Here is a 27,208-nt window from a genome sequence, read left to right as displayed (position 1 = left end):
TATATACGCATGCAATCAGTATCTTGGACTATGGATGCCTTTATTTTGACGACGTTGCCAACGATCCTTTTCCGCTAGTATAAATGTACTCCTATTTATTGATGAAGACTCTCTTAATAATTTGGACGACCATATATGCCTTTTCCTCATCATAAGTCACTTTCTCTTGATTATTTTTATTTCCCACAGCGAGAAAAACAATTAATAAAAAACTAGTTGTCACGTCTTGATATATCTTACCTTTGGAGTAATTTGGTAGATGAAAATATAGTTAATGGGCGCCTCTACCTCAGCAAGATTAAATGATTCATAGTTGGTTCTTTCTTATACAGTACTTCATCTGGTTGTAAATATAAGTTGTTTTAGCCTCCTCAACTATTCTCTAAATATAAATCATTCTCGAACTTCTATACATTTTTTTCTTTTTTTTCCGTCTTATTTTTGTTTAATAAATACTATCACTCTCACAAACGAATGAGTTATCTTTTCTAATACAGAATAAATGAAGAGCAACAAAATCATTTGATCTACTTTCTTAATCCTTATGCATAAATCTAAAACGACTTATATTTGTAATCGGAGGGAGTATAGTATAATGACAGTTACCTCAAACGATCTGTATCATTAATTCATTACCAGTCGCAAGCTGTATCCATCCATCAGTGCATCTGTTAGTTAAAACAATTTTATACCGGTACTAGCTAGAAATGTTCAAACACTGTGTTTTTTTATTTAATCATTAGTCTATAACTCTATATACATGTATTGGTCAAATTTGTGGAATAGTATGGAGTAGTATTTATATATTAATTCAATTCCAGTATACTTATATGGGCCGGGCTTGCTGCAGCTAATAATATATATAATGCATGGCAACAACATGTTAGTGTTACTTCAAACACGGTGGTTAGCTGGTGTGTGAAAGAATTGAATGCCCAAGTCAAGGGCCATGCATGGGTAGAGAGAGGGAGAAGTGAGAGGAGCAGGAGCACAGGTGGATCAAGCTTGTACTTGCGATGGGGATTCTTTTTAGAGAAGGGTTGGACTTTTATATATACGAAGATAAGATCACATCCAGCCTCTTGCACGGAACCCCTGATAGAAACACAAATTACATTGAAGTCCTTGTGAGGTTGTTCCTATAAACTTGGTCGCCACCGGTTAGGACCTCCGAAGCTCTATGCTCCACCGCACCACCAAACAGTAACAAAGAACACACGATGACATGAGGTAGAAACCCACTCGGACGAAGGAGAAACAAGTTTTTGATACGCCAGGAGTGGCACGACAAATGAGTTGTCGTGACCTTGAATCGCTGAACGCGCCGGCGAACGGCAGGCCGCAACTTTGTCACGAGGAGTGGGATCAAACGCCGAACACCACGACAACAGATCCCAATCGACAGGCAACGAAGCCCCAAACCACACCCGCAAAGTAGTTCCCTCATGTAGACGTCGCAAGAGATGCTGCTAACTCCTCTCTGTGCGTGGTTAGGTAACAGGAGTGACGCTAGCACCTGTAGATTCATCGAAGATGACAACCCGAAAGCAAACTCCACTGCCGCCGGTGAACACACCGACAACTCAAGAGAAGCAGTCGCGCAAGGGGACAGCAACCGACTTCAATCCTTTTTAAAAAAAAAGACTAGAAAGACTAACCCATATCTCACTGAAGAGGATACCGGTTTTGTCACCATCGTCACCGAAGAGATTAGGGAAGAACAAAATCCACATGCTCTTCACCCTCCCGAAAATGCTTGAACGCAGGCGCGCGCTCACGGGGGACAGCGCCACGTGGCCGTGGTGGCCCCGCGCGTCAGCCGCAGCAGCGCTACCTCCCGACCGGCATTCACGACACTGACTGATCTATTTATAAAGGCCATGTCCTACTGTCCTCTCCTCGGGAGAAGGGGAAGAGCTAGCGAGTAGCGATACACAAGGGAGTAGGGATGGAAACGGATCGGATACGCATGGAATCGAATTCGGATAGTACGATTTACCACATTTTAATCCGAATACGAATATGGATCCGGATATATTCGAATACGAATACGAATCGGATAGTTCGAATACGAATCCGCATTCGGATATCTACTCGATCTTCGAAATTCAGGTTGGAAATTTAAATTTTTGAAAAAAATTGACTGAAATTTGATAAAATTCGAATGAAATTTGTTCTACTTTGATTGGGCCGGAATTTTACAAATTTTGTTCAAAATTTATGTTGAAAATTTAAATTTTTGATCAAATTTAACTAAAATTTGATGAAATTTGACTGAAATTGTTCCAATTTGATTGGGTTGGAATTTCGTTCATATCTGAAATTTCTAAAACTTTAGCAAAATTTAGTTCCCTGGTTGGCGGATACGGATACGAATCGGATATATCTCGAATTCGGATATCCACATTTGAATCCGAATCTCGAAAACGAATTCGGATATATCCATTTTAGTATCCATTTCAGAAACGAATACGAATACGGATATCCATATTCGCATTTTAACGGATACGGAATCGGATAATTCGGATTTCCTGCCATCCATTTCCACCCCTATGAAGGGAGCAGAGTCCAAGCCTCCTTGGTCCTTGCTCACACTAGAGTAGGAGTGCTGTAGCTAGGGCCAACAACTCTGTGTCTGTGGTGGTCGGGATGATGGAGGTGGACAAGCCGTGGGATTTCAAGGAGGAGGTGGACATCATGGAGGAGGAGGAGGACGCCGCCGGGGTCCTACAGACAAGGCAGAGGAAGAAGAAGCCCATGGACCTGGACCTTGGCCAATCTCTATCTGGGCATGGCAACGATGGAGATGAGGCTCAGGCTCTTGAAGAGGAGCACAACAAGAGCATCTTCTTTGATCCCACCAAAGGTGAGTCACCGCTGACGTTATCTGTCTCTTTTTCCTTGGGAGAGAACTCAACTCCTGTTGAAAACTTACTTTGTCATCCTGTCTAAACTTGTGCTTCCAATGAAAAATGTGCGTGATTTGTTGTCCTGTTCCTGCTCCCCCTCAATTTTATCTGGCAGCAATTGCGATTCACAGGACACTGGACCTCTTCTCCTTTTCCCTTTTTGTAAACAAAAATAGAAAAGGGAAGGGAAAAAACAAAATAATTAAAACAGCATGGTAGGAGGTACGGACCAGGTAGGAATTGGATTGAGATGTACTATAGAAACAAACATCCCCTGCAGATTTTGTTCCATGTCCCTTTCCTTTCCTCTAGGCTGCAGCTGCACTCAAGATTAAGTGGCACCACAAACTATATGGGTAGCAGCCAACAAACTATATGGATGATGACTGATGACTGACTTGGAGGTTGCTTGATTTCTACACTTGGAGAATTCTCACAAGTTGCTAGAGGAGAGATTGGACTATAGATTAGGAGACTTACAACTAAAGAAAAGACATAGGAGAAACAAATCGAGAACTAGATTGATTTCTTTTGTTTGGTTGATTCCTTAATTAGGGCTGACATCGTGTATATGTAGCCGGCAAGGAGATAACCTAGCTGGCCTACAAAATCCTAATTCAAATCAATTCTAACTTATCTTTAATCTTATATCCAACTCTTATCTGATTTAAACTAACAGATTTTAACTCTCATCTAATTTAAACTAACAGATCTCTAACTGAATCTGATTCAAACTAACAAACCAATCTTATCTCTGACCAATCGTCACGCGCTACAGTGCGATGGTACTGTTCACGTGCGTGAACAGTAATTCCTGCCCATAACACCGGGTCAACATTCAGTACTAAATCGGAGAGGCTTCCATTTTCTGTTCAGCTTGCATTCAGCTAGTTCTGCTTCAGTTCGTCTAACAAACCTGTGAGTCTGGCTTACTTTATTTGCACGTCTTATCATCATGTGCTAAGTTCTTACTGCACAAAATGGATATACTCCTATGGCAAAAAATAGCTTCAGAATGTTTGAACTAGTAGTGAGATCCCTCTACTTTCCTTTTCAGTGTCTGATCATGTTACTGAAGTAAGTGCTGAAAAAGAAGTCATAGAAGTGGTGCAATTTGGTGGCGAAAAGGAAAACACAAATGAGACTTCAAGTGCAGAAGGCAAAGAGCTTGAGAAACAGGAAAATGTCAATGCTCAAGAAACTAATCGCAATTCACGTACTGGTAAGTTGGAAAATGGGTCACACTCAAATGGTGTGCATGAAGACTCTAGCAGCAGTGAAACTGTGACTATTGCAGACAGAGACGCAGGGCTCAAACTGATTGCAACCATTGGCGAGAGCAAAACCGACTTGACAAACTGGAGTGGTGCTCTTGGCATTTCCAATGGCAGCACGAATAGAACTAAAGTTCATGAAATCGAAGTTGAGAAGGATGAACATGTCACTAAGGGTAAAGTAAACATTGAAGAGTATGATCTTGAGAAAATTCTGGATGAACAAGAAACTCATGACCTGTACTGTCCCAAATGCAACTCCTGCATAACTCGGAGGGTAATTCTACGGAAGAGAAAGAGGACAGTGAAACAAGCAATACGTGATGAACCACCAAAAAAACCACAGCTTGCAGAGCCCTCTGCTAGTGCTTCAATCCAAACTGCAGCTGAAAGACAGGATCAAGATTCACCGGACGTATTCAGATGTTTATCGTGCTTCACCTTCTTCACTCCAACAGGTATCGTTTGACTGGCTTCCACGCATGATATGTATTCATCCGCTGTGAACTAATAGCCAGAATTATAGTGTACGCCTAAACTTCATGTACTTGTGCTTCTACAATTGTTACTTGAGGATTTTCATTTTCAGATGGACCAGCTTAACTTGTTTGTTGTTTCCAGGCTGTGGTTTTTACATATTCCGTATATTTGAAAGGAGGGATGTGAACCAACAAGTTCAGGATCAGGATCCTTCTGTTTCACGTCACATGTCTGAAAATTGCGGAAGTTGGCTTCTATCTTGTTTCCAGACAGTAGATAGTCCAAAGAAATCAGCTGATGCAGGTACTGGAACTATAATCTACTCTATGCTTCAAAAATACAAAGAGTATATAAAGTGTCTTTTCTTTGCTCTTTACTATCAGAGGCAGATCTATCAATATATAAAATCGACAGGTTAATTTTTAGTTGTGCAATAGCTCCTCAACTAATGACATTGTTATATAACAAACCAATTTATTGCTGAACTCTGTAACTGTAGTCTAAACTCTAAAGGGTAGTTAGTCACTGCTAAATGTTCTGTACCATTACGCACATTGCAGATCCAGCAAAGAAGCCACTGTTAAGTGATACACCAAGCACCAATGTTACAACTCCATCAATTGAAGCTAACACATCATCTGCACATAGTGGTGCCACAATTGGGGAAGCAGAACATTTTAAGAAACCATTACCAGCTGCAAAGAATGAAGAAGAAATTAAACAATCATCTTCATCAGTAACAGTTCACACATCATCGTCTACTACCAGCAAAATCAGCAGCTCTTGGCAGAGCGAGACAGGTTTGTTTCTCTATACAATATGCCATGACAGGCTCATAGCTATGCAAGAATAAACTTTTTGGATTCACATCGGATAATTTTGTTGGCAAGCATTGGCAATGACTATACTTGCAACTGAAGGTAGTCCTTAGCAGGCTAGAGGCTGTGCCAGTAAAGTTTCAATATTGTGTCGTCACATGAAATTTCTACTTGCAAAATATTGAGTAATTGTAAATGCTTTGTCCTTAACAAATAACAATTGTGGTTTATTGCTGGGGAAAAGGTACAGACATAAGATATGCCAATGAAGAGCGACAATGTTACGCAGAGTTTAACAACGTACACCCTTTTCTTTTTCATTAGAAAACAACCAGAGAATAGATCAGGAAGTTAGAATAATTAATTTATCAGTGTTAGTTGCAGCATCACAGTTCGTTTAGAACTAGTTTAATCAACTAGCATCTCAATGTGGTGAAAAAAGTAACAAAAAGTAAAAACCTCTTATGCAGGATTCATGCACACAGAGACGAGACATATGGTAACTGGACAGCAAGACATAGCACGCCAAGAACAAATTCTTCTCTCAAAGCCTGCTGGTGATGTTGTGACTGATGCCATTCACCTGGATCGCAAGGAAGGTAGGTCTCATTAATTTGTATGAACTATTGCTATAGTATATGCATACTGACAGTGGCAATTTTATTTGTTTTCTTATAGATATTAAAGAAAATACAACAGCAGCCTCTGAGAACAGCTCATTTTTCAACCAAGCATTTTTTAATTCTGCAGTTAAAGTCCCAACTGCAAGCCCAACAAAAGTTTTATCAGGTGTGGTGTATTTGCTTGTCAGATGTCTCAGTTACACTATTTCGAGGCTCCTTTTACAATTACTTCTCATATGCACAGAATTATTAAGCTACGTTTGACACCTATATATATGCACTGAAATTTTCTCTCTTCCAAATGTTATTGTTGTCTGTAAACATCCCAGAGTAACGTAGAGCAGACTGACAGATGTAGACAGCGAACCTTGAAGAGCATACTAATATTCCCGTGATATTTCTTCCCTATGTTTATGTATCATTTGAGATGATTCTGTTTATATGGTAAATGATGATGACATGTCGCCCTGCAGAAGTTGGCAATCTGACAGTTGAGAAACCAACTTCAGTTATTCCTCAACCAATTCAGTGCACTCCACCTCATCTAGCATTGCATGTACCTGTGATACCGGTTCCTGCTCAAAGGGATGAATGGGATATACTGAAAGCCATAGTGTATGGTGGTCTAGTTGAATCGATCACGAGTCTATCTGTTGTATCAGCAGCAGCAGCAAGTGGTGCTAAGACATGTATGTTTCTAACTAAATTCTTGCATCAAGACATATACTTAATGAATGGTATTCCTAGATTGTTTTGACACTCAAAACTGTTCTGAGCTTGGTCCCCCTGGTGCTGATGAAATCATGTTCTTCACTTGCAGTGGATATATTCATCTTGGGCATAGCAAACCTTATTGGTGGACTTCCTATCATTTACCACAATGTAACATACTTTTCTTGGTTGAACTTTACATATTTTCTTTGGAATCACCATGTAAGATACACAGGAGCTTCTTGCGCTGACAAAGATTTCTTCTTTTTTTTCAAAACAGATTGTTGATCTGAGAGATATAGGAGATGTTGATGAAAATGATGAGCTTGTTGGCCACTACTGGTTGCAACTTGGAAGGCGATCGAAATACCAGCTCCACATGTTCATAGCTATACTGTCATACATCCTGTTCGGGCTGCTACCACCAGTCATCTACGGATTATCATTCAGGAAGAGCGACAACAGGGAGAACAAGATGATGGTAGTTGCTGCTGCATCGCTTGCGTGCATTGCGCTGATAGCAATCGGGAAGGCGCATGTCAAGAGACCCAGGACATACATCACAACTCTCCTCTACTACCTGTCGATCGGTTTGAGCTGTTCTGGACTGTCATACATCGCAGGCGTGCTGATCACAAGGCTTCTGGCTCACTTTGGTCTGATTGATCAGGGTGCGTCACCTCCTGCTCCTCCAAGTCTGCTATTCCCCGACGCAATGGGCAGAGAGGCAACCGCCTGGGCTTCATACTGAGCATGGAGTTCCTTTGTTTTGATGGTCCAAGAGATTATCCCGGCACAAACATCTGGATGGAGACGTTATCTTTGATTCTGTTGTTGTTTGGTTAAATAGAGTTCACTGAGTTTTGATGCTTTTCACAGCACTCGGCCACTCGTATGATCTTCATCACTGATCATCGTTTGTACCATATCAACCTTGTTATCGTTTTCTTTAAGGGAACATATAATCAGTTACATTTGAGCAAGAAAATTCCCTCTTTTGTCAGATCAGCTTATTAGATTGCAATAGCACATCAAAATGTGAGTAAATATCATCTTATACACTATTGCAAATGTCACAAACATGCACTGTGGTTAATGAGTTCAGACCACAAGATGTTTGACAGCTATCCCAACTACATAGTTCACAATTTCACATTGCCTCCTGTATACAAATCCTGAACCAAGGAGAAAATTGGCAATGAAGACTCAATAGAACGGCCGAAAGCGTGATGGTGGACTGGTGGTAACTGGCAACTCAGTCTAGATTTTGGCAGATGAAAAGCAGTACCAAGGCAAAATAATCAAGGAGGATCTGCTATGGAAGGAGGATCTCCAAGTCTGATGCTCACAAGTCAATCCGACATCCCCCCAGTAAGCCCTGGCGGCCAAGCTGACTCTAGCAACGACCCCAACATACCAGATGAGGTATCGACAGCTGTTGCCTTCATCTAATCGGTTACCAGAACTTTACACCCACCCTTGCTACATGATGCTCCTCAGATTAATCCCCTAAAACTTAACTCCTCAGTACAAAATGCTACAGTAACCCACGAAGAAATGACAGGCTCTCCAAAAAAGCTTCATCACGAAAAGATGTTTTACAGTCTGCGCAGCAAGTGTTAGCTAACAAATTATGGGAGCTTTTCCCCAAACAACCCTCCAAAGCTAATAGACTTTCCTCTTACTTGTAGCGCTTTGAGCAATCCTTGTTCAAAGCAGCCATTAAAGTGATCACCACACTGGTGGACAAGGGAGAAAGCCTGCGAAAAAAGAGGAAGGTAGCAAGGAAGATTGCGCCAGAACCACCCCAAGAAGTGGAGCTGGTGCAGCCATGAAGCTCAGGAGGAACAAGCCAGTAGCAACCAGCTACCCAACCATGCTTTCTGTGTTATTTTCTATGTTTTCTCCACTATTTCTTTTAGGAGTCAGTTGGTCTAAGCCCTCCTCTAGTGTCACCATGTGCTGCCGTTGTTCTGGCTCTTTGCCTTCAGAGGGTCATCAGGCCATCCAGACCCTCTCGTCGTCAAACAGAAGCTGCTGGTTACCAGAACAGCCTCTATGTGTGTGGGGAACAACAGGGTCGCACCCTTTGTGTAACACCCTACTTTACAACTCAGCTTATTTATATGAAAATAGGATATTTGGCAGCATTTCCTCTATAGAGAGGTATAACTGACCAAAAGAAAGATCTCAGGCAGACAGAATCAGATATAACCAGCATATATAGAAACCGTTATGACGCTACCAGTGTCTGCCACAACATGAACCAAGCAAACGACAGACCACCAAAAACACCATTTATAACACCGATTGAGCTATCAACATGGTGATGAGATAGTGTGTGCAGCTACCAAGATCCATTCCCAAAATGCACGTCAACATCTAAACATACCTGTAAAGAAAGCACGGGTGAGATTCGAAAATCTCAGCAAGTGAAAGGTACTTTAACAAAAAGCTATTTAGCCACAGTTGAATGTGCTAACAATTCTAAATAAAAACTAGTAATGAAACAGACCGCCAACACTAGGAGAAACAATTATAACTATGCAAGTCTAACGATAACATTAAACATTTTAACATTCGGTTGGTATAATACTTCAGAGCCGCATATATATCTATATACAAGCTAACTAAAGGAAATCAGATTTGATGCGAATGATTCATTGAATTTCATAAGAAGATATAACCATGCACATGATATGCTCTCCTCACCCTTACCCCTCCTCGGGTAACGTAAGGGTGTGCACCGTACCCCTCCTCGGGTGACATACGGTACTGTACCGGTACGGTCGCGGCCAGAAGACGACGACAAACTTCCAATACATGAGATATATATGTATGACGTGCTTCAAGCATATCCAACATAACTCCCGAAAAATGCTTGAGACTTAAAAAAATATTGCATAAAATAATAATGAACAACTGCAGAATGGCATATCGTACTTACTGCACTTCATAAATCAATCATCGAGTAAACTTCTGGAAAAGTAAACAACATAATACCCAGCTCAGAATCAGTCATTCAGATTAGATGAATGCACTGTAATTAAAGAATGTAGGCAACCCAATATTAGGTTAAAGCACAGTCATACAATACATTCACTTGCCTTTACCGACGATGAAGAAAATTCGATCAAGAACGTCTGGAAATAGTACCACCTGTACAGGCATACTATTAGAACTAAAACACATTTAAAACACATAAAATATGAAGCGTCAATTCTACGTCTGAAAACGTCACGTATACGCCTACATTCCGAAAAACTGAACAGACAATTGTATCACATGAAATGATACACTATTTTCAATTCAGAGTCGAACTAAAATCTCACTAATTAGACTTCGACTCGGATATCGTATCTTCGAATCAATAATGATTATCGAAACGAAACAGACTATTGATCACATGAAATAATACGACAGGAATTGATTGATTTGATTTAATCAAATCATAAATATCCAGAAATTACCGAGAAATCGCCTTCGAAAAAATTGACGACGAATCCGACGAAAAATCCGAAATTTCCAACTTTTCCCCTTTTTTTCTTTCTTTTTTCTTTTTTTTCTCCTTTTCTCTTTCTTTCTCTCTTCTCTTTTTTTTTCCTTTCTTCCTTCTTCTTCCTGGCTTCTCTCCCGGCCGGCTCTTTTCTTTCTTCTTTCTTCTTCTCTCTCTCCTTTCCTTTCTTTTCCGATGCTTGATTCTTTTCTAGCTCTCGGTTAGCACACACACGGAGAGAGAGAGAGAGTGAGCACGGCGCCGGCGCCGGCAGGCGGTGGTTCGGCAGCGCGCGACGCGGCGGCTTACAGGCGCAGGACGGCGCGCGGCAGCGGCGATAGCGGTGCAAGCGCACGGCGCGAGCTGGTCCGGTGGCGCGGCGAGGCGCGCGGCACGCCGGAGGACGAGTTCGACCGGCGGATGGCGCGGGCAGCAGCGCACGGCGCACGGCGGCGCACGCGGGCGATGGCAGGAGCAGCGGCAACAGACATGCTCAGCAACGAGAAGAGAGAGAGCAAACGCGAACGAGAGCGAAGTGTCTGGATGGATCGGTCTCCAGTACTTATCCTCTTTTTTTTCATTTTTTTTTAAACAACGAACGGTCTAAATTTATTGGGCTTGCTACGGGTCACAAAGTGCCCGAAACGGACATATGAATAGCAAAATGGGTTCATCTCGACGAGATGAACGCAACCACGGTCTCCGATCATCCATACGAGCAACGGATCAAAAAGTCAACTTTTTGTCAAATCTCTCTCTTTTTTTCTCAAAAAAATTAGTATTACACTTTGTTTCTGGTTGTGAGCTATATGCACGTCCTCTAAGTCCAATTGTTCTGTCCTTTGATCATGTCACAATGTAATGAATTGATCTTATGTTGGAACGTCAAGGGTTTAAACTCTGTAGCAAAACGCACAAGCGTTAGAAACTTGGTCATGTCCACCAGATGGACTATCATTTATTTTCAAGAAACCAAAGTTTAGACCTGGGATGAAGCCCTTGTGTTAGAAACTCTTGGACCCAATTTCATCAAAACTATAGTGCTTTGCCATTGGCTGGAGCGAGTGGTGGCATTCTGTTGGCATGGATGAAAATTTCTTTACTATCTTAGAGTGTCACACAACAGAGCATACATTGTCAGCCACCATCAACATGCTAGCGAACAACGATAAATGGACTCTTACCACTATTTATGGCCCTCAAGGTCAAGATCAAAAAGCTCTTTTCCTAAACGAGGTCATTGCCCTTCAACCTCTAATGAAGCCTCAGTGGTTAATTAACGGGGATTTCAATCTAATTTATCAGGCACAAGACAAAAATAACAACAGACTAAACCTAAACATGATTTGACAATTCAAAAGAACAATTGATGACTTAAATCTCAATGAGTTGAAGCTCCATGGACAAAAGTTTAATTGGAGCAATGATCAGGCACAACCCACTATGACAAGAATTGATTGCTTCTTCTGCACTACTGAATGGGACTTGCTCTTCCCGGTTGCACATCTCTCGGCGCTTTCCTCATATGGATATGATCATAATCCGCTTATTCTTAATGGAGAAGCCTTGGTACACCGATACACTAGTTTCCGCATGGAGTCTTACTGGGCGTCTCTGTCGGAGTTCCAGGAAGTAGTCCAGAATGCCTGGCAGCAACCGGTCCTAGTCTCCGATGACATTCTCAAAATCCATGTGAAGCTAAATAGGACAGCCAAAGCCCCAAGTGTTGGAGGAAACAAAATGTTGAAGATCTAAGTCTACTTTTACAAATAGCAAGAGAGGTAATTCTCAGACTTGATGCTACACAAGAGGCTCGGTTGCTCTCGCAAGCTGAAAGAGACCTTCGAAGGTGGATGAAGCAGAGGGTGACCGGCCTAGCTGTCCTGCAAAAATCTTGTGCTCGACAACGAGCAAGGTTGACAAGGATTAGATTGTCCGACGCCAACAAAAAATTCTTCCATATCTCGGCAAATGCAAGGAGGAGAAAGAAATACATTCCAACCTTAGTTTCCAATGATGAAATAGCCACTTCCCAGCATAAAAAAGAAACGCTATTGTACAAGCACTTCATCAATCATCTTGGCACAAACAAACTAAGGTAATTTGCTATCAACTAGGAAGCTTTGAACTATCAACCTTGTGATCTGTCAAAATTGGAAGCCCCTTTTGATGAGGAGGAAATACAAAGCACAATCAACGATTTGCACCTCGAAAAGGCTTCAAGCACAGATGGGTTCATAAGACTGTTCTTCAAAAAATGTTGGGAAACAATCAAGGAGGATCTTGTTCAAGCTTTGAACAGTTTCCATCGTTTGGGATCGGACAAACTTAACTTGATCAATGAGGCGCATATCGTGTTACTTCCAAAAAAAGGATGGTGCCCAACTTATAGTCGATTATAGACCGATAAGCCTTATCAGTAGCATCTCTAAAATTATCACGAAGATGCTCGTGAACAGACTTACACCTCACCTCCAAGATTTGGTGCCTAAAAGCCAAAGTGCGTTTATAAAGAGGCGTTGCCTTCATGATAATTTTCTATATGTGCAGAATGTGATCAAAGAGCTCCACAAAGCTAAACATTTGACACTCTTCCTCAAGCTAGATATTTCCAAAGCTTTTGACTCAGTTAGTTGGCCTTTCTTGATTGAAGTTCTACAAGTACTTGGTTTTGGCCAAAGATGGAGGAACTGAGTATCGGCAATCCTAGCGACGTCCTCCTCAAGGGTTATGCTAAACGGGATCCCATGTCTTGCTTTCCGGCATGCCAGAGGCCTGCAACAAGGAGATCTTCTATTGCTAATGTTATTCATCCTGGCTATCAACCCCTGCACAGACTCATCACTGAGACAGCTAGAGCTAACATTCTCAAACCGATATTATAGAGTGGAGCCTACCTTTGATGTTCCCTTTACGCAGACGACGTCGCAATTCTCGCCAATCCTAATAGAGAAGAGCTCCACGACCTACGAATGATAGTGGATGCTTTTGGCAAATGCTCAAGGCTCGTCACAAATTTTGCAAAAACGGAGATATACCTAATACGCTGCGGTGAGATCAATATGGAAAATATCACGGTTGGCTTCTCAGGGAAAATTGGAACCTTCCTTGTAAATACCTAGGACTTCCTCTACACACACGATAGTTAAGAAAAGTCGATGTTCAACCCCTTATCGACAAGGTCGGAAATAAGCTACCAGGCTGGCGAGGAAAAGTTCTTCTCGATCGTAGGACGGGAGACTCTAGTCAAATCGGTTCTATCCTCGCAAACAAGTTACCATCTTACAGTTCTTCCACTACAGAAATGGCTTCAAAAGAAGATTGATCGTATTCGATGGAACTTTTTATGGGAGGGAGAGGGGCCCGATAAGGTATGTACCGGCCATTGCTTGGTGAATTGGGCGACCGCAACCAAACCAAAAGAGAATGGAGGTTTAGGTATTGTTGACCTTCAGAGATTTGCAAGGGCTTTACACCTCCGTTGGCTTTGGTTCCAATGGCAAGACGACGATCGCCCTTGGAAAGGGTTTCCTTTGCCGTGTGACCAAACAAAACGTGATCTCTTTCATGCTTCTACAATAGTAGTAGTGGGAAATGGAGAGAAATCCTACTTCTGGAATTCAAGTTGGATTAATGGGATGGCTCCAAGAAATATGGCCCCTTTAATCTATGCCAAATCAAGGAGGAAGAACTTTAGTGTAAAACAAAGGCTTTGCAACCATCAGTGGCTATCCTACCTGGATGAAATCATCATGCCAGAAGAGCTATTGCAGCTAACGGAACTTTGGGAACGCATCCAACAAGTCAATCTTGCTCAAGATGTGCCTGACCAAATTGCCTGGCGTTGGACGACAAACGGGCAGTACATGGCACACAGTACATACAAGGCTCAATTCCATGGAACAATGATGAAAATCAATATGGAAGCTGTATGGAATGCCAAAGTACATTCAAAATGCAGAACCTTCACGTGGATTCTCCTACAAAAGAAGATCCTGACAGCAGACAATTTGGCAAAAAGAGGATGACATCATATTCAGACTTGCCGCCTTTGCGACCAAGAAGATGAAACCTTGACACATCTTTCTAAAGATTGCATGCTCCTAAAAGAGGTGTGGTCATGTCCCCTAAGCTCGTTGCAGCTGAACAACCTGCCAATGATGGACCGATTTCACACCCTCTTTGGTTGGTGGCATGCTGCCGCAAAGAAGATCGATAAATGGCTAAGAAAACATTTCGATGGACTTGTGATCGCTTTTTGGTGGAACATTTGGAAGGAGAGAAATGCAAGAATCTTCAAAAACACAAGCAATTCGGCTCTGGATGTGGCCCTTAAGATTAGAGAGGACTTTGACCAATATATGTTAGTTGTAGGTCTGTTGCGTGATAGGAAGTTGCCGGACCTCCTGCCCCTCTATTTCAGTTGTGGTGGCCTGCTTCTTCGTGAGCGACTCATTTTGTTTTTCCTTAAACTACTGCTTTATTTCTAGTCTAATAAAATCGGCAGACCTCATCGTTCCAAAAAAAAAGCAGTAGCAAGGCAACAGCTATTGCTTTTGAGCAGGCTCTCCGGTCCAGTATGTCTTGACAGCCACGAGGATCTTCTCAGGGTTAAATGGACCGGTTTCGTGACCCATGATTTGGCTCTTCTACCTCATACCTTCGGTAATAGCTTGTACCTTCACCAACACCTCCACGTTGTCCCTGATGATCACCGTCCCTTCAGGTCTTAGAATCCGGTCCATCTCCAAGCGGATGTACGTTATGTCACACCTGCAACCGCTCCATCATTAGTATCTAGAAGCACTTGCTTAAGCTGGACCTTTTATTACCCAATTCTAACAAAGAGGTGCACCAGAGAAGAAACACAACAACACATATCATTTTGAACTGTACTGAAAATCACAGATCTTTGGTGAAGCGGATGCACGAAAGAAAATGTCTAGAGAGAAAATCGAATAGCAAAGTCATTTCATTACTTATCCTAATAACTGCTGAAAACTTTATCAGCATGGATGAGGTCATATGTCCTCGGATATGTTGAGAAAGCTTCACACCAGTCCTGGTACGTTCCAATGAACCCTCGTTCATACATAACACAAAGGGTGTCATGAGCAGAGCCTGCAGGCACTACGTTCATCGCCCAAAGAGGATACTTCATCAACGCAGCTGCAAAACCCCCCATCCCCGCATTCATGTCCATAAAATTCCTGTATCTCACTTTTGCTAGAGGCGGAATCAATATTTTGTAGTAATCAACTCTCTCTGACCACATCTTGTTATCCTCTTGGAATTTCTTAGGGGTGAGGCCTATAACTGAACCTCGAGTTATTCTTGGGGGAACAACAAATTATCTTTTTGGCCATTTCAAGAGCTCCACCAGCAACTTCTCCTTCACTGTTCACATCCGGAAGAGGAGATATGCATGTGTCCATCTTCTTGTACCTAAATGTTCACATCTGGATGAGCTGCTGCAATCAATAGAGTAGACACCTCGCTCAAAGAAAGTAAAATAGCAGAAATCTTATCAAGCAGAATCCACATCATTGCTCTTGCAAATTTGTGGAGTCTCATATACCTTCTTACTATCAACACATTCTATGTGGTTGATAGGTTTCTGCCATATAACAAGGTCATCTTTCTCCACAACCTTCTTCCAGCAGAGACGCTTTGCTAAGTCCTCGATTTCATCTTGCTCTTGCTTAAGGTCTTCTTCTGTCCTCTCCCACCCCTTGAAGTGCTTCTTCCAATGGATTGGAGGCCCGGAGAGGATCCAGTAGTCCCCTGGTCTGAGAACTCTGTCTACTTCAGTTTGATAGGCACAATCTGTTTAGACAACCATGCGAGTTTATCTCAATCAGTTTATGTTTAATGTAAAACCAAAAAATCGTAACAAATAATGAGACAACAAAACTTTACCAAGCTTGTTCCATGGGATCAAACATCTAGAGCAATGCGCCATGTCAAATGCTCTAGCAGGATATGGGATTCTTTTGGTCGCCATCACTCTAATCATGGCTGGCATCCCCCGCTCCAATGCAAATTGCGCCTGTGCCTCATGCGAATCCCTTGGTGCAAATGACATGGCGATGATGTTCCTCTTCATGAGATAAGCACACCAACTTGCAACCTGAACAACAGGGAAGATACTATCATCCCCAATCCCTGAAAACTTTAAAGAGACACACAATATCATAGAAATTGCTCAAGTCGCTCACCCCAAATCCAGTATCAAGTGTGGTTCGGATGTTGCTGTCATTTAATGGTACAAGAGCATTTATGTCATCGATATATGCATCAACACTATGTGGGAACATTGAAAGCGGTAGAGGAATAAAAATCGCATCTTTCTTACTCCTTAGCATTGATCTCATCTCAACAGCCTAACACAAGCAAACGAAGAATAAGTTGACATGGGATTCTCGGTTTCGTTGTGACTAGCATGAAGGATGATACTGTGACAGTTTATTTAAAGGGAGAAAGAAATCCAACCATTAAATTTGTCCCCCTCCATTGCAGGAGAGAGTATGAAATCGTGGTAGTGATTTCGCTGGTGGATTTGCAGTTTGGAGGGGTCCCTTCCCCAGCGCCGGGAGGGAGGAGGAAAGCAGCGATGAGCCACTACCGTAGCAGGAGCAGACTAAGTGAGGAATGGGAAAGTCCGGTGGGTGCAAACGAGAGTGGAAATGGGGGTGAAAGGAAAGAAGGCCCTTCTCCCTCAACGATCCATCCGATTGATAGATGTTCTGATGAAGAAGAGTCCATCAATTTGGTCCCTGATTATCTCTGAATATAGACTCCTATAAAATAAGTTACAACAGATTCGAACGATCTTCACTGTATATCTTACACGATTAAACGATATACAATCAAAATTAGTCACTTGACTCGTCTCCTCCTCTCTCAAATGTTTGCATCCACCCCCATCCACCATCCCCGCATTGCAACCGCGATCAGCGATCATTTCCTTCCTTCTCTGCTTCTTTCATTCTCTGCCCATCCCTTCCACTCATGCAACCTCCTTCTCACATGATTTCCTCTTCCAAATTAACAAGCGATTAATTTATAAACCGTAATCAATTAGTCATCAATTAGGTTCAGAAACCCAATCACAACATTATTGATTAGATATGCATCCTCAGTTTTTTGTTCTTCGATTATTATTTTCTTAAGAAATTTTTTGACCCTATTTCATATGCGTAACATGTACTGGTGTAACAAGAATTAAGAGAGTTTCTTTTGTTTGTCGCTTGGGCTTGCGCCCAATCCAGGTTTTTAGGAGACAGAGGCCCATGCCTTTGTTTGTTCCTTTCTAGCTGTGCTGTGCTGTCTTCATTTGATTGTGTGCTGATTGATTAGGCCACTCTCAATGCGAGTAGTTTTTTAAATATTAATTATGTGTCCATTTAAACAAAAGATGATGTAACAAATAATTTAAAGATGAAAGAGAAGAAATTTGTTTCTTATGAAAAAGCTAGCTCTTTGAGCAATTCTAGGTGATTGTGAGACAATAAAGATTTTTAAAAAATTAGCAAGACATATGTATCTATTAAAAACTTGTTTCTTAACATCAAATTTTTTACTCTCCCTTTTTTCTTAGACATTAACTAAGAAATAAAGTATTGGGAGTGGCCTTATGAGTATTTCCATCTCCATCTCTTACAGTAATAATCTGTCTTCGTCCTTGCTAATCTTATGTCCATTAAATAAGATAAATACGCATGAATTTGACTTCATTTGTTTAATTTAATTCCCAAGAGATATGCCTCATATGGCTGTTTGTTAATTACTCTTTGTGGGATCAATCGAATCGATGGAATTTACTTCTTTGTTGTTGCCGTGCACAATCAAACGGATCAAATGTACGGTACTGTTGGTTGCGCAGATTAACAGTTGAATGCATAATGGTCGATACAATTAATTGTTACTTATTCTAGGCCCTAACATTTTGTTTCTCATGGTCATGGACAACCCAACCAACGCATGTCTAAAAAGGAGGTACGGAACGAATGAAGTGACCATGACGCATCTGGAGACTATGATTATTGAGATTTTTGTCAAACATGAGTATACGTAGATGTCTACTAAGAACATCTCCAATAATATATATCAGCTACTATAAGGTTGTCCAAATCAGATTTTTGTCTAAGTGAAGAAGAGATAGAAAAGATAGCCCTTATTATGCAGATAAACTACAATGTATGAAGCATTCGATATAAGATAAAATGTTCATGGTGATTGGTTGAGAGAGAACATGGGTGGGTAGACTAATTAAAACTTTAACTATGATATAGACCAACCATTAAAGATATAAGCTTTTACACTATCTATAGATAATGTAAAAAATAATATATACCGACTAGCTACATTGTTGGAAACACTCTGATAGACACTTTGTGCTTGAAGCTAGCTTTCAGTCATGTTTATGTTATTTGAACCTTTTTCCCGTTGTTATTTATTGGCTTTTTATCTGCAGTCCATGGCTGAAACTATGTAATAATATATGATTGTATACATACTTATGCATAGGTCGGAATAAAAACATTCCCTTATTAAAAAAAGAAAGGAAGAGACGCACAAATTATGTCTCTATTTCCCGTATGAATTTTCGGAAATTCGTTACAATCGCATTCGGATATCCAGGGCAGGGCAAGGCCCAGGCTTCAGCAACCGCTGTGATCGGGATCCATTCTCCTTCCGTCGTCCCGGCCCAGAACCGCCGCCGCCTAGCGCAACCACACAGGCAACAGATGTTGTATGTATGTATATTCGTACGATGCATGCAGTAACAATTGTACAATGCCCATCATGTTTCATGTATAACATATATACTACAGATTAGATACCAGCATCTAATCACCTCTGACTGTAACAACGATATATACCTCTATTTACCATCTCCATCTTCCCGGTCTTGGGATTTCTTGCAAAGCAAAAACAGCATTCATCGATCCTCTACAATTTGCAGTCGCCTTATCTCCACGTGAATAGCTAGTACAAGTATGTATGTTGCCATAGGAGGAGAGGGCTAGAGGCTCATAGTTTTCTCTGAACTTGCCAAGATTACACTTTTATCGACGACATGCCAAGCACGAGGCAACTGCAGCTCCTATCCAGTTTACCGCAGTGTACAGGACTACACTGTCATCCCCGCAAAACTCGAACAATGGAAAGCCAATTTACAAGTTTCGTCAGCCTGCACAACGCACAATTTTTTTTACAAGCCCATCCGGGACTTTTACCATCATGGAAAATTTACAAGGGCATATGATCAGCATCTTCAACCTTGTTCCGTCTTCTGCTCTAACAGACTATCCCAACGGCTTTTCAGGATCTCGTACGCCTCTGAACATGGAAGAGCAATCACGCTTGAACCGCCATTAGTTGGAAGCTCAATCACCAGCCCCAACCGCTCAAGCGTCTCCATAGCCTTGTCAATGGGCATCTCAATCTAAAAGGAAACCAAAGCTCGCTTCAACATCTCATGGAAAATCAGAGGACGCAAGCAGATACTGTTTTTCACCTTTGCCTTGAATTTCTCGTACATAAACTGCTCGCAGGTATCTCTGATTCTTGGACGAGATGACACCTGCGTAGGAATAGGTAGAGTAAATTAGTGATGTCAGAACTAGGTGTCACAGTATTGAAAGCAAACATGCCGTACGTGATACTTCTTTCTGTAGAGTAACATAGCATACGCCAAAAGTGCTTCTTTATACTGCACAAAGCCAACCATCAAGGGAGTTGCCTCCATCAAACAGCCAAAAAGATTTGCAAATTGTACTTTTGACTGTTCGTTGAATCTAACCTGTTGTTGCTCAGAAGCATCGAGAAGAAAGTAAACTGAACCGAATCCACTTGCTAATGTCTTCTCATAGAGTGTCTTATTGACCAGAAGCTGGAAAAGAGAGATAGTCAACCAAAAGATCATGTAGTAAACCAAAAAAAAAAAAAAATGATTTACCTGATATCTATCCCGAGTCTGTTTGTAGCCCAGTGCCACACGGAACACAAGTATCACAAGTGCAGTAATAGCAACTATATCAAGAAGAAAAGCTGACCTGCATTACCATGGAAACAATATATATTATTTTGTTACTTAAAAGAGGAGTTCCATTAACTTACTGATATAATCACATACTTACGGAGATGAGGCTAAACTCTCAAATTTGTAGTTGACAACGTATGCCAACAGCCCTATTACGGTAGCAATATCCAGCCTTACCTGCATTAAACGAAAAGATATCAACAAACCTAAGTGCAGCAAAGAAAAAAGAGTAGCATACTCCTGTATCTGTAAAAGTTATTAGTAAAGGTCTATATGGACAACAGGGGACGATTACAAAATATAAGTTCCATAGAGAATTACTGTATCTAGGATGCGGAAGGACAACTTCTTGTGGGGAAAAACCACCTGCAGACAAAATTCAGCGGTGATAGTTAGGGTCTGTTTGATAGAGTTCTCTCTGATTTAAATTCTCCGCGGAGAGTGATTCTCTGAGGTAAGTGATTCTGTGGATGAAAATGATTCTCTAGTGAGTCTCTAGAATAAACTATATGGAGGAAGTAATTCTGTGCGGGAAATGAATCAAAGGAAACTGATTTTTTCAGCTCCTCAGCTTTTAGTTCATTTCAAAGAATCACTCCTACGGATTCCACTCAGAAAGCTAAAAGCTGAAAGTTGCTGTTTGGCAGAGCTCCCCTGATTCTAGCCAGGAAGCTACTCTGGGAGCTCTGCAAAACAGACCCTTACTCTGTTGCCAATACGACTGAACAGTGTGGAGGTTATTGCAGGCAGAATCATACTATAATTATTGAAAGTTTTCTGGACGAATTTTTCATCTTAATAACCATAATAGGTAGCAAGTCTTCTAACTGGACAGATACCAGTAACCATAATGAGGTACACCGAGTGTATTGTATACCTCGGAATCACTCAGTTGTCTTTTCCATAGGCATCAGAGACTCAGGCACTTACTGGCAGATCTGGGATCGGAATCCTCTCATAAATTTTCAATTGTAGCGGCAGCATCTCGGGTTTAGCCTTCTTTTCACTTTCCTCATCAGTATAAAGTAGGATCAATTCTTGGAATGCTGGTTCCTGGCAAGGAAAAGTTAAGCATCTTCTTTGCAGATTATCTTACTTAAAGTAAAATTCCTGTAGGTTATGGACACCCAACAGTAAGTACAAACAAAACAGATTATTATTTGAATATTGCCAGTCTTCTATCCATGGCCAGTCTTCTATCCATGATAGTAACACGTCTGATTATTTGGGACATTTGAATTATTTCTAAAGCTCCTGTTTCACTATCCAAGGCACTTCATGGCCGTATGTGCAGTCTTAGCATGCATCTTTGTTTTCCTATTGTGCATTGGATCAACCAGTTATTCAACTAAACATAGCCACTTTACCTTCTTTTCTTTACACACATGAGGACATCTATATTAGTAAGAAACAGGTTTCCAGCAATCAACTTTCCACATACCTGAAGAGTAGACTTGCCAAATAAAATACGGAAAGATGCTTTCACTATCTCCCAAACATTGTTGTCGCAAGATTCTCTGCTTGCCGGCTCCCATATATTTGCAAGGGTAATTCTTGGTAGAAAATTTGGCCTGAAGGAAAAGTCATGATATACTCAATAAAATCCGTTAAAATTTAACGGACAAGTTACAGAATAATACAACCAACTAAGAACAAAAAAATCCAGGTATTATTTTTCGAAAAACAGTTTTTCTGCCAGTTGTAGTAAAATTCTTTCCCGAACTACTTCAAGAAGCAAAAAGTGGGCAACAACAATATTTGTGGTGGCTTGGAAGGATACATGCAATGGAACAGGACAATCTGGAGTATGCTCGATGAATCTGGGAACCTTTAACAAGAGCTTGGTCATGAGATTCTTATGGAACGAAAACTATTACCAAGAAGGTTACGAAGTTTCCCTAAAGGGAAGAAAAAGCTACATCTATTTGGGGGTCCGACCTCACATAGCCTTCAAGATGCTTTGTTTCAACATCAGATTTTATTGTTGCTTCTGGAAGAGAAGGGATCAATCCAGTCCATGCAAGCAATCTTCTTAACAGTCTGCCACGAGGACCAACAGGTGACAGAATTCCTTCATAACGAGAGACTGCCCTTTGTGCAGCAATCCAAATAGGAGCATCTTCATCGGGTAATTGATCAGACCTAAGTTTGTCCCACGAAGAGTTTTCCATCAACAACAGTGAATTATCTGCATAAGTTTGCTCTTTAAGCCAGAGTTTTAATTTGTCGATCCAGATCTGAAATCCCGGGTTCCCTGTTGATCTTTTCAGTGCCTGCCATGAACTAAAATAATCACATACAATTAGATAAAAGTTAATAGGTGCATGCAAAACCATAAAATTAATGGCTTCAGCAGCCTACATTGCTTGAGAGTTCAGACAAGGGAACATAACATGAATGCCAATTGATACATGTTGCCTAGACATGGTGAGAGCTGCAGTGCTTAAATTATTCAGTATAGTTTGGGTAGCTCAATTTGCAAAACTACGAGAGGGTACAGGAACTTTAATGATATTTGCTTTTCAGTCCATTGACTAGAGAACCAAAATTAGATGTAGCGTTGTGAGGTATATTATTCAGAACTGAATCATCACTTATTATTCAGAACTGAATCATCACTTACAACTCTGTTGGTAAGCTTGTTGGTTCCCACTACAATACTATAGCTAACTAAGAGTTAAGCTTGGGTTGTGATTACATGCAAGGTGAGCAAGATGCACGGAAGAGGTGACAGTTGCATTGAAGAAAATGAAACATACATGTACATATCAGGACAGAAAGATTGACTGACCTCATTAAGCCATTTCCCTGGTTTTTTCAACGGTTTGGAGAGACTGAAGAAGATACTCTGTAAGAGTTTTGATTGCAGGTAATCAAGTTTCTCAACTAATAATCGCCCTTTCTGCCTCTCAGTGGCATACCCACGCCTGAAAATGTTTGGGGGAAGTTTTACGGTGAGAGTTCCTTTTGTAGATGTGCATCAGGCAGAACCAGAACAAAAATCTCAACTTTTCCAAAAGAAAAAAGAAAAAAACCTCACCTGAATATTATTGCATTAGATTCAGCTGCTTTCTTCCAGTCGACGTAAACCGGTAGCGTCAAGAGGTAATCACTATTCAGGGCGTATGTCAAGAGCAGATCTTGGGCGGAGAGTTCTTCGAACTGAGCATTGCGCAGAAGGTTCATGAAAGAACGCTGAAATTGAGTTGCAAAAGCAACTCTTTATTTTTATTTATTTTTTGGTCACACAAACAATCAAACATTAGGCAGGTCGACATCGATGTAGCTTACTGAGTAGAAGAAGCATCCATCTATTCCTTCATTACTAATTTCTTACAATTACCTGGTCCGGGAATCAGGTTCCGGGGTTAATCCGAGCAGAGTTCTCAAACCCAAGCTTCTAGTAAGGAATAATGTCCCGTCTTCCTGGGTGATGCCGAAAAAGCCAGAGGTTTTGCCATTGACCATGGCTTGGTCATCACCGGAGGGCGAGGAGCTCCCAGTCTCCTCTTTCTCCTCCTGGTGGTGCTTCTGCGTGAGCATGTAATAGGTGCGCATGTCCTCGAGCATCTGCTTGTGCTCGGCGTGAAGAACAGCGTCCAAGCACCTGCACAAGAAGAAAGATAGGATATTTTATCTCCGCAGTGAAGTGCAGTGGAGTGGAAGAAGTGCTATTATTTGTACTCCACCTAGCAAAGCGCTTGAAGTCTGCTGCAGCAGAGGCGGCGGCGGCGGCGTCGGAGGGGAAGAGGGAGAGGACGGCGTCAAGGAGGGCGGCCTTGGGTACGGCGATGTAGCGCTGGCGCGGGACGTGGATACCGGAGATACCCTTCTGATCCCTTTCCCGCCCCCCTTTCAATTGCTCATCCTCGTCTTGGTTGTCCTCGTGGCGTTCCTCGGCGTCATCCGTGGTGGCCACGCCGTCGACCCATGGATTGGAGTCGGAGCGGAGCGGATCGAACTGGACGGCGGAGAGGTCGGTGGAGGAGCCGACGGAGCAGCGAGCGATCGTGGAGGAGGATGCAATTGTAGGCCAAGAGCAACTATAGGCGGCGGCCGGCGCCGTGGAGAAGGAAACCGGGATGGCGGCGGCCGGGTTGGCGCGAAGGAGGAGCATCGCTGCCGGCGCCGGTAAGGGAAACGCGCGCGCGAGTCGAGTGGACGCGGGCAGCAGTGATGAGTCGGATAACGTCCCGCCACGTGGCCTCCTCTCCTCTCCTCTCCTCTCTCGTCTTGGGCCGTCCAGGCCCACGTGACACTCGCATATCATCAGCCCATGGACTCGGCCGCCCAACAGATCCGATCCAGAGGCATCCGGCGGCATCTCCTCCTCCTCCTCCTCCTCATCACCGCCGCCGCCACCCGCCGGTATGCTTCTCTTCCCATCCATCACCCCTTTGCTTTGTTCTGCTCCGCCGTCAGCGTCTGGGAGTGACCGGTGCTGCCTCCACTGCTAGGTTACGTTGCGGATCCTTCCCTCCCTCCCCTGTGCCCGCCACTGGCCATGCGTTACGTGCTCGCCACCAGGCGGTTGCCCATCCTCAGTCTCCCTCCCGGCTAGGCAGCAAGCTAGGTCACCGATCACGAGTCTAGCCAAGGCATTCATCTCTAAGTAACTAAGTAGCTAATTTGTCCATCTCTTCTTCTGCTATGACATTTCTATTCAGTATGTCAATTGGTCCATTTGTATGTCAGATTGTTATCCAGGGCTTTCTCCCTCTGTGCTGCATGTACATCGTTACACTGAATATCAATTGCGACGTACCGGTGCTGATGTTTAATTTGGGTACCGATTTGGTACTACTAGTTAGTAATCTAAAAATTCAGCCATCGTTTTCTATTTTCTGTTGCTTCTAAAGGCAGCGAAGCATATTTTCTTTTTCTTAGGTGAACAATCAGCCTACCTTTCACTTTCAGTTTCCTTCATCCGTAACTAAGCACACGTTGTTCTGTCTACAAATCTTGTTATAGTATATAATGTGTCTGAACATGTTTATTTCTTCTTCACTGTAGGTCTGCACGATCTCATTCACACCTGATACAGGATTCATGAGCAGTACAGTTGCAGCAAGCAGTAGCCTCCAATCAGCCCTCTCATACTGTGTCAGGCAAGTCCGCAGCTATGACTACCACCACTACCTCTGCCTTCTCCACCTGCCTCCAGCTATGCGCAAGGCTGCATTCACCTTCCGCGCCTTCAATGTCGAGACAGCAAAGGCCATGGACGTTGTGTCGGACCCTAAGACCGGCCTTGTGCGCCTCCTGTGGTGGAAGGACGTGATCGATAAGATCTTCGCCAACAAGGTGGTCGAGCACCCTGTCGCCCAGGCGCTATCTTCGGTTGTTTCGGAGCAGAAGATCAGCAAGCACTGGCTCAAGAGGTCTGTGGAGGCAAGGATAAATGACGCAAACCGCGATGAGGGTGCCATTCCTGAGACAAATGCTGAGTTGGAGAGGTATGCAGAGGACACCCAATCCACCATCCTCTACATGACCTTGCAAGCTGGTGGGATACAGTCCACTGTCGCTGATCATGCGGCCTCGCACATTGGCAAAGCCAGTGGACTCCTGTTGCTGCTCAAGGCATTGCCTCACCATGTAAATAAGCAAGGGACGATACCATATATCCCAGCTAGTGTGGCTAAGGAGTGCGGTCTGCTTACACGGGAGGGTGGCCGATTGGAGGTCAGGATGGATGAGAGGCTCCCTGATGCAGTTTTCAAGGTTGCATCTGTCGCCGAGGCTCACCTGCAGAAGGCGCGGGAGTTGGCCTCTTCTGTGCCACGAGAGGCGATTCCCGTGCTCCTCCCAGCCTTGCCAGCCCAGGTCCTCCTGGATTCCCTGCGAAGATGCGAATTCAATGTCTTTGATTCACGGGTGTCAAGAGGAGTCCATGGGAGCTCTCCTCTGGGGTATCAGCTAAAGCTTAGTTGGTACGCATGGCGAAACAAGTACTGAATCCAGCCAACAATGTTTGTGGTAAGAAACTGCAGTTGTTGTTGTTCCTCTTAGCAAAGCTGCCTTCATGGTTTTGTTGAAATGCCATCAGATTCAAGAAGACCAGCAGTGTCTTCTACTTGCTCCAACGTGTCTTCTACTTGCTCCAACGTTGGGCATTTTTTCTGTAGCTTTCTGTACAATCACGCACACGTTGGCAAGTTTGTGTTACTTTTTTTACATGAAGCGGATGGATTTGAGTGTTCTATTCAGTTTGTTCTTCAGTTGTCCACTCCAGAAACAGGCCCTGTGCTTCTAGGCTCTTTTTACATGTCCTTGAGACATTTACTCACTTGCCTTTTTTATGTATTCATTGTATTTAAATGTGTGTTGTTTTTTGAGAGAGAGAAGAGAAGAGCAGCAGGTAGAAGGAACAGAGTTGTAATTGTATGGCTTGTCCTGATAAGAGGCCCATCAATTGTAGGCTCTTCTTGAGCCCACGAGGGAAACACAGACAGCAGCATGGGCGTCTTCGCACGAGCTACCGCGCCTGCGAAATGGTGTTGCCGCCCTCTCCTCTCGTATCGCATGGCTGCCCTGCACCTTATCGAGACTCGAGAGTGGTCGAGATCCAGGACCCTACTCCCTGTCGCCTCTCCTACGGCGCATCACTGCCGCGCCCGCCCCCTGTTCGGCTGCCACTCGCCGGCAGCGGACACCCAGCGAGGACCGACTTGTCGCTCTGCAAACCACATGGAGATCTGGAGCGCCAGCTCTGCAAGATGACTGAGCAAGTAAATGGACTTGACGTTAACTCTCTGTTGTTCAGGTACCTAACCAACTTGAGGTCAGCAAGACAGCTAACTACACATGCCTATCTTCTATAAACCATCAACAAAAGCTCATCATCGT

The 27,208-nt window shown here is 42.7% G+C and overlaps 3 protein-coding genes, 1 long non-coding RNA gene and 1 pseudogene across 6 annotated transcripts; 2 read left to right on the top strand and 3 right to left on the bottom strand.

The window, feature by feature from the left end:
• The first annotated feature begins 2,248 nt into the window (after positions 1-2,248).
• On the top strand, positions 2,249-8,462 carry LOC133931041 (membrane protein of ER body 2-like). Its single transcript, XM_062377874.1, has 9 exons — positions 2,249-2,866; positions 3,967-4,641; positions 4,805-4,966; positions 5,224-5,463; positions 5,952-6,080; positions 6,160-6,270; positions 6,578-6,793; positions 6,925-6,986; positions 7,096-8,462. The coding sequence occupies exons 1-9, from the start codon at positions 2,650-2,652 to the stop codon at positions 7,564-7,566; spliced, it is 2,283 nt and encodes a 760-aa protein (XP_062233858.1). The 5' UTR covers positions 2,249-2,649; the 3' UTR covers positions 7,567-8,462.
• Positions 8,463-9,012: 550 nt separating this feature from the next.
• LOC133931042 (uncharacterized) lies at positions 9,013-9,916 on the bottom strand. Its single transcript, XR_009911835.1, has 2 exons — positions 9,534-9,916; positions 9,013-9,207 (listed from the first exon to the last, which is right to left on the bottom strand). It is a non-coding gene; the product is annotated as an uncharacterized LOC133931042 (long non-coding RNA).
• A 4,942-nt stretch (positions 9,917-14,858) lies between these two features.
• On the bottom strand, positions 14,859-17,245 carry LOC133930297 (probable methyltransferase PMT17; annotated as a pseudogene).
• Positions 17,246-19,103: 1,858 nt separating this feature from the next.
• Positions 19,104-24,529, bottom strand: LOC133931039 (uncharacterized). The gene is made up of 15 exons (XM_062377870.1): positions 24,049-24,529; positions 23,703-23,966; positions 23,400-23,579; positions 23,151-23,286; positions 22,298-22,632; positions 21,801-21,930; positions 21,290-21,412; positions 20,681-20,725; positions 20,457-20,536; positions 20,276-20,372; positions 20,120-20,209; positions 19,976-20,029; positions 19,835-19,900; positions 19,597-19,762; positions 19,104-19,507 (listed from the first exon to the last, which is right to left on the bottom strand). The coding sequence occupies exons 1-15, from the start codon at positions 24,474-24,476 to the stop codon at positions 19,503-19,505; spliced, it is 2,199 nt and encodes a 732-aa protein (XP_062233854.1). The 5' UTR covers positions 24,477-24,529; the 3' UTR covers positions 19,104-19,502.
• Positions 24,524-26,442, top strand: LOC133931040 (uncharacterized). 3 transcript variants are annotated; one of them, XM_062377871.1, is made up of 2 exons: positions 24,524-24,727; positions 25,373-26,442. In XM_062377871.1, exons 1-2 carry the CDS (start codon positions 24,536-24,538, stop codon positions 26,315-26,317), a joined length of 1,137 nt encoding a protein of 378 aa, XP_062233855.1. In that variant the 5' UTR covers positions 24,524-24,535; the 3' UTR covers positions 26,318-26,442. The 3 variants fall into 3 exon arrangements, with proteins under 3 accessions (XP_062233855.1, XP_062233856.1, XP_062233857.1); XM_062377872.1 differs by having other exon boundaries at positions 24,684-24,816; XM_062377873.1 differs by lacking the exon at positions 24,524-24,727 and adding an exon at positions 24,839-24,971.
• The last annotated feature ends 766 nt before the right edge of the window (positions 26,443-27,208 follow it).

Source organism: Phragmites australis, chromosome 10 (genome assembly GCF_958298935.1).
Source record: "Phragmites australis chromosome 10, lpPhrAust1.1, whole genome shotgun sequence".
Classification (NCBI taxonomy): domain Eukaryota; kingdom Viridiplantae; phylum Streptophyta; class Magnoliopsida; order Poales; family Poaceae; genus Phragmites; species Phragmites australis.
The sequence above is the reverse complement of the archived record's forward strand: the minus strand, read 5'-3'. Positions and strand labels throughout refer to the sequence as shown.